This window comes from Otolemur garnettii, unplaced genomic scaffold (assembly GCF_000181295.1).
Source record: "Otolemur garnettii isolate 467f Iridium unplaced genomic scaffold, OtoGar3 scaffold00034, whole genome shotgun sequence".
In the NCBI taxonomy this organism is placed as follows: domain Eukaryota; kingdom Metazoa; phylum Chordata; class Mammalia; order Primates; family Galagidae; genus Otolemur; species Otolemur garnettii.
In genome coordinates this window covers 5770072-5777714 of record NW_003852429.1, presented here as the reverse complement: position 1 = coordinate 5777714, position 7643 = coordinate 5770072, and the positions used below count along the sequence as shown (strand labels likewise).

At 46.9% G+C, this 7643-nt stretch overlaps 1 protein-coding gene across 1 annotated transcript in view; it reads right to left on the bottom strand.

Annotated features, from left to right (window-relative positions):
• HS6ST3 (heparan sulfate 6-O-sulfotransferase 3) overlaps positions 1-879 on the bottom strand; it is a 703070-nt gene extending 702191 nt beyond the window's left edge. The window contains exon 1 of the mRNA XM_003789580.3: positions 164-879. Within this exon, the coding sequence (XP_003789628.1) occupies positions 164-861 (698 nt within the window). The 5' untranslated portion in view covers positions 862-879. The remainder of the gene's footprint in view (positions 1-163) is intronic.
• Positions 880-7643: the final 6764 nt, after the last annotated feature.

The window sequence follows — 7643 nt, the reverse complement described above, 5'->3', positions numbered from 1 at the left end:
GAGGTGTCTCGTCCCTCTCCCAAAGCCTCTGCACCAAACCGCTAAAGATGAGAGAGAACCACCGGCACGCGCAGAGGGCGAGAGCGCCAGGTCGCCCAGAGTCCGGACTGGAAGGAGAGGGGCAGGGAGGTGGCAGGAAGAGAGACGGGGCAGGAAACAGTACCTGGTGTGGCTGTGGTTGCGGGGACAGTCCTTCTTCTCCATGATGGCCGGCACGCAGTTGGTGAGCTCCGTCCAGTCGGCGTGCAGCCCGCAGCTCCAGCCGGTGGAAAAGCGGGAGAAGAGCCACGTCTCCTTCTTGCCCGGCCGATGGCAGGTGCACTTCTTCTGGCCAGCTTTGCAGCTGCAAGGCTGCTCCAGCCGAATGTTCTTGACCAGGTGGCGGCCGAATGTGGTCCCCCCGGTCTTCTGGATGTGCAGAAACACGATCACGTCTCGCCCTTTGATGTTGAAATCCACGAAGCGCGTCAGGTCCTTCAGGGTGAAGTTGAAGCGCGGCACAAACCGGGGCAGGGAGCTGTTCTCGGGGGCCTCGGAGTCTGGCTCCTCTTCCTCCTCCTCCTCCTCGGGGTCCCCAGGCTCTTCGTCCTCGTCCTCCAGAGCCGCGGGCCCCCGAGGCCCCTCGGGCGGCCTGCGGGGCGGCGGGGGCAGCTGGGGCCGCCGCTCCCACTCCTCGGGAGGCGCCTGTGCGCGGCGGGCGGGAGCCGGGGCGGCGGGCGGGCCGGCCTCCCCCCCGCGGGGCTGCTCCCCAAAGTTGGCGCAGGAGCTGGTGCAGGAGGGGGACACATACTGGTACATGATGACCACGAAGAGAAGAGTGAGCACCGGCGTCAGCAGCCACTTGTTGAACCTTTCATCCATGGTCCCGCTCTCAGGCCGGCAGGCGAAGCGGCGGCGGCAGCGGCGCGGACCGACGCCCGCGTGCAAGTTTCAGGGACTCCGGGGCGCGGCTCGGAGCCCGCCGCTCCTCCATGCCCCTGACGCCGAGGCGTGCGGCTGGCTGGCGGCCCCGCGGCCCTCGGGGCTGGCGGAGCCGGGGCCTGCGAGTCGAGCGGGGACAGCGGGCGCCGGCGCGGGCGGCTGCGGCTGCGGCGTGGGCGCCCTATGCTCCCGGGGGCGCCCGGCCCGGCCCGCTCCCCGCTCCCTGCTCCCGCCCGGCGCGGCGCGGCGCTCTCAGGCGACCCGCAGCATCCCGGCTCGCGGGCGCTCAGGCACAGGGGAGCAGGGTTCGGGTCCTGGACCTGCCCCGCGCAGCCGGGCAGCCGGACAGCTGCGGCCGCGAACGCGGGGGCTGCATGAGGCTCGCCAGGGCGCCGGCCAAGGGCGAAGGTGCGGCCCGGACCCGCCGCCCTGGCCGGCCAGCGGCGCCGCGCCCGGCGCCTGTGCGGGCTGGTCTCGGCGCTCCGGAGCCGCGAGGGCGGACGGCGCCCGCCGCAAGTTTGCAGAGCGGCCCCCTCAGCAGCAGCGGGCGAGGCGCCTCTGCGGAGCCGCCTCTCTGGCGAGTCGCACTGATGCTCCGGGTCTGTCCGCCCAGGCGCGGGCACGCCGGTACTCGCACACACTGGCTGGCACCGCCACAACCCGCCAGCCGGTGTGACAGGAGCCCTGCTACCCGCAGCAAAAACCTGCCCTAGGTACGGAGCATGCGCCGAAGCCTTCCCCAGCCCCGGAGGAGTTTCCAGGGGAGGAGTCCGCTGCTCCGCGGGGCTCGGAGGAGGCAGCTGGGGGTGGGAATCCCTTCAGCCTAGAGCGAGGAGACATATGACAGAAAGGCGAAGGTGGAGCGAGAAGAGGCCAGAGGAAAGCGTCGTTAGAGCTCGTCTGAGACCTCGAAATCGGCAGGCTCTCAGTCTGACAGTGGACAGAAACCTGGCCGGCCTTATGTGCAGGGGTAACACCTGCGCACTGCTGGGAAGACTCACCTAGAGCAGACCACGCCGGATGGCGGTTCCTCTGTGCCAGGGCTCCACACTGCTTTTAATTCCTATCCAAAACGTTCTAACTGGTGCTCAAGTTTACTGCAGCCCTTCCTTAACTAAAAACTTGGTGTGTCCAACTATGCAACTTTGTTCAACCAACATCCATTCATCCATTATCCATTAAGTGCCTACCATGCGTGTATCAGGCTCCATGTTCAACGCACTTTTCATTTCTTTGAGTGCCAGCCTAGCCCACAAGGGCTTAGAACATACAAGAAGTTTAGGGGTCACCTCCTAAAATTCACTCTACTAATATGCATTAAGCTCCTACATGTTCAAAACTTACTCCTTCCCACCAGTGTGGAAAATAAGAGATATGCTTGTTTATCTGTATTTCCTGAGTTAAGCCCTCGTTTGTGAGCAGACATCTTAAGAGACTTTATTTTTCAGTTAGATTTAGCATTTCCCTCAGAAGGATATCTTTGCTAATAACAAATTCTGTTTTTAAGATACTGAATCTAGGTGCCCGTCACAGTAGAGAAACTGCCCCACCACAGTCCCTAGACCTGCTTGGCCTATTTTCCAAGTGAAGAGTGGCAGCGTGTGCAAGGTGGGCGTATACAGACCTATGCGTCCCTCCTGGCTCCCCTGTCCTTTGCAGCCCACCACACTGGGCATTTCACACCTTCTTACAGCTCACCTGTCTACCTGGCCTCTTTATGAATCATGAAGGACCTGTTTCTTCTTGAAACACCCTGCTAGTCTCACACACTTATCAGCATGTCCCCTCTGTAGATATCAGTTAAGATCTGGATGCCCTTCAGGGATGCTAAGGTTTGCCCCATAGGAAGTTATTTTTATTGGTATTAGACAGGTGGGATTCTTTGCAACAAAGCTTCCCTCCTCTAATTCCTTTCCTGTTTTCAGCTCTATAAACAACCCCAAAGCCTTCCTAATACCATAGGAGCCTATATTAGTAAGAAAGGTGCTGGGTAAGATGAATCAGGTTCTTTAAAGCATGTTTGATTCTGTTTCTTTTCCTCTCCCTTAAGATTAAAACCCTATTAATAGTATCAGGCTTCACTCCAGATCAAGAAATTGTGATATGACCAAACCCCAATAAAAGTCAACAATTATTTTCTGAATGCATCTGGTTAGCTTATTTAACAATATATACAAGACACACACACATATTTACTTTAGTTAAGTAAAACATCATTATACCATTTTATATTACCCTATTTGAAAAGTTTCTCATTTCCTATACAGTTGCTTCATATCACATGGATAAATAAAACCTTGTTAACTACCCAAAGGGCTAACCAGAGTGCCAGTGGTAATTTGTACAGTGGAAAGTGCTTTCCTGGCCATTATCTCACTCGCTCCTTAGAACAACACTCTAAGGAGATAAGAGAAGTATAATATCCCATTTCAGAGATGAGGATACTGAAGCAAGGAAAGCTAGGTGAAAGCAAAGCCAAGATTAGAAACCACTAACATCCCTGAAATACATTCAGATCACCACTGAAGAAATCCAATGAACATCAACAACAGAGCCCATAATTTCCTCTCTGCTCTCTTGAGACCCTTTGAGTCAAGAGGCAGGAAGAGACAACAGAATTGCAAGAGGACAATTAAATTATTTTTCCTCTCCCCCTGGCTTTATAGATGAAGCTGAGCAATTCTATATCCTGTGGTATTTTGGCACCTAGTCTGTGAGCTTCCAGATACAGGAAAAAGACAGTAACAATTGTAAAATGATTATATCCCTGTTAAAAGAAGTAACTCTGAAGAACTTCAAAAGAAAACATTATAGCAAATAAATACAACAAATATATTGCTAACCAAATGTGTATTTAAGTAAATAAGTGCACCTTTAACACTATTAAGGAACATTACCCCAGAAAATCTATTTTTGCTTTTGGTAAAATAGATAATGGAGTGCCACCATTTCCATGAGGTAACTACAAGGAAAACAATGCATAGAATCAAGGCAACTACATATATAATTCAGAAATGTACCTATTAGTTTATAATAATAGGCAACTTTGGTCGTGTAAATACAGTCTGACTCAGGTGTGGTCTCCCTAGTACATCTGTGAAACTTAGAGTGAACCTAATCAAAGCTCTTAAATCACCCAATAAGCAGACTGCCTTATCTACAAGGACAGACCTCACATTCAGGCAAAAATGAATAGAAACTTCCTAAAATTGAATACTCTCCAGGTAAAAAGGGAAAACATATTTGCATTCTGCCTACTATAGTTACTCCATGATGACACCAGCTGGCAATTGTTTCTGGCTAACAGATTGCAGCTACTACGATTCCTACACAAATTATTAAAATAATAAAAATAATGTTTTCAAAGAGCTTTCTTCCACTTCCGTTGCCAGTCTAGCAATGAGCTTAATACTATCTGTGAAGCAATTTGTTCACCTAATTTTATGCCTTAATAAGCTTTACTACAATTATTTTCTTGCCTGATTCTTTCTCCTCCTCAACTTTAGTACACTTCCTCCCTGTTCTCAAATATTCTCAAACCTGTTAACAACATTGCACTCCCCCAGGATTCAAACTTTTGATTAGAACAGCCTCCATTTAATCAAGTTCAATTGGGAGATAAAATTGCATCTCAACTTCTCCATTTTCCCTTTGGTGCCAGAAACTGCCTTTGAGAATATTGAGGAAACCCTGGAGAGATTAACAATCCAAACAATCACAGAGAACAGTTTTGGATCCCCTACATTTGCACAGAGAAACAGATAGATATGAATGCCCCCTTCAATATAGACAAAACAAAACAGATAATGTAAGTCATTGGCAGCGTGAATCTCTCCTACAATAATAGAAAGTGCTCTTACACAGTAAAATGACTTTTTTTTTCATTTTTGTAAACAACCTTCTCCCTTATAAAAGCCCCTGGGGTAAGCTGTTTTGCAAATAAAGTGGTAGCTTTCTCTTTCCTTAGGAAGTTAAGTGAAGACTTTGTATAGTTCGGGACAACTGCAGAAAGAATTGTGATACATACTGAATGTATTCCAGTTCACTACATGATTGTAACTTTAGGGCAACCATGACCTTACGTATCACTTACCATAAAGTTCTATTTAGAACAGTTCACACTTTGCTTTATTGTAAAACACTCTTCATTCACCATAGATGGCTGCCTATGAGTGATGAATGGAAACTATGCCATCTCTGTGCATAGCGTATTCATTCATTAACTCAGTGTAGTGTTAAGTATACACATTAGTCTTTTCATAGAAGGTATTTGTTTCTTCAATAAGAACTTGTTGAACACTTAATGTGTACTCAGCACTCTTTTGAATGCTTTAGATTTGCTGTTAAACAAGATCAGTTAAGGACCCTGCCTTCATGTATCTTACATTCTCACCATGGAAAAATAAACAATGAAGAGGTAAACAAGATTCATTCACTGAATCCGAAGGTACATATTGAGCCCCTGCTATATACATGCCAGGTACTTTTAGGTACTTGAGATATGTTGGTAAACAATAAAGACAGTAATTTTTGCTCATATGAGTTTGAATGCCAGGAGGATGGAGCAGTAAGGAAGAAGTGAAAAATGTAATGGCAGGAGGGGCATGTTGGGCCTTGTCAGCCATTGTGAGAATTTTACTCCGAGAGAAACAGAGAACCACTGGAGAATTTGAACAGTTTTAAAAGGGTCCATTCCACTCTTTTGTTGAAAATAGATGAAAAGAAACAGGAAAATCAGCCGAGTGACTATTCCAGTAATTAGGTGAGAGATGATAGTAGCTCAGACCAAGACAGAGCAGCTGCAGAGCAGGCGGTGGGAATGGTCAGATTGCTTGGGGTTCAGGACAGAGCCATTGTTTCCCGGCAGACTGAATTTGGGATATAAGTTGAAGAGAGGGGTCAAGGATGATGCCAAAGTTCAGGGCCTAAGCAACTAGAAAGGTGAAGTTGCCATCAGCTGTGACGTCAACTGAGGTCATGACGAGTGCTAGGAGGGGAAACAATCAGGGTGATATGATAAAGAAGAAATAGTAGGCTGGAGGGAGTAGGGCCAAGGGAGTGAGCCTTTGCACTGGGCAGTTGAAAAGAGTATATTGTTATGTAGATGCAGACAGGGTGTCCAGCCCAGACTGGCCCTCAGCCGGCTAGGGATGTTTATCTGTAGTGGCAGATATCACAAAAATTATGCATGAACTTTTTTTTTTTTTTGGCTCATCAGCTTTCATTAGTGTTTGTGTATTTAATATTTGGTTCAAGACAATTCTTAAATAAGCATCCAAAGCCAGTAGGGGGCCGCAATTGAATACCCTTGGATAAACTGTCCATGCCAAACATCCTGGAAACCAGTTTTCCAAGAAGAAAGGGTGCAAAGGTCTGCAACGGGAAAGACTGAAGGGCTCAAAGTCAGAAAGGACATTAGAGAGGAAAGTTTGGGGTAAATAGGTGAGTTTGTGGTTGTCTCCTCCCCTTTTTCTTTGCCTTCTCTATTCTGATCTAAGCTAGGGAGTTTATGAAGCACCTTTGCCCTGACTGAGGGAAATGTGGTCTGGAGAGGGGGTTTCTTTTCCTGTGCCCCTACCACCCATGTGCATTGAGTTCCACCTGGACTCAGGTGTAGGGCTCAAGTTCTGCTAGGTCTTCTGCTACCCCATAAGAACCTCATCTGTTGTGTCCACACAATCTGCATCTTCCTCTGCCAAAGCTCAAGGTCTTTTCTGTCTGCTAGCCCTTCAAAAATTTGGTGGCCTTTTCGCAGAGGCTTGTTAGCATCAAACTAGTGATTTTTATTCCCGTCAAACCCAGCACTCATTTTTATGGAACAAATGTTTTCAACAAATCCCTTTAATGATCTCAAATTAAACATCATAAATAATAAAATCTACCTAGCACATAATTTATCCAAAACTAACATCATGTCCTAATTGTGATGTACAGGAAATATGAAAAGAAAGTAATTAATAAAATATTGTGTGTTGCAACAGTAAATGCTCAGACCTGACCAGAATAGAGAACATAAAGATGTCCTCAAATGCTGTGCCTCTTAAATAATCTCAGGTTTGGATATAAGAGAAGTCATATCAGAAGCTATTCCTTTTAAAAAATAAAATAAAATAAAGGAGTGTTTGTGGACACCTAGTGATGGGACAAGTAAGAATAGATCTGACTTTAAAATAGATATATGATAAGAAAAAGAGGAGAATAACCTTAATTGAACCAGTCACATACCAAGGGAAATTATCAACTTCTGGAGTGAAGAAATTGGGAAAGTACGATAGTCTCATAAAAGGGCTAGGCTTTTTTTTTTTTTTTTAATGTCAGGTCAAATTACTTGTCTATAACATAAAATATTTCAAAAAATACCTTCGATCTTGAAATTGTACTGCACATCATGTCATAATCTGATTTCTGAATGTAGGGCAATTTGACAGTCACATGGATGAAAAATAATTCTATCATTGACCCTGCCAAATAAAGGCCAGTAGACTTGCCATCACTGTGAAGTGTGGACCAAACACCCCGATAGATTACAAAACTTCCCCGAGGTATTCATACTACCTTTATTATGGACCTGATAGCTCCCCTGTTTATACCCCCCCATCAAAATAAGGCAATTTGGGGAAGACAAAAAGGTCACATCAGTACACAGTTTTCCTCAGTCAGTCTTCAGATGTTGGCTTTTGATAGAGAAAGCCAGGTTTTAGAATTTTTAAATGATGTCTTCT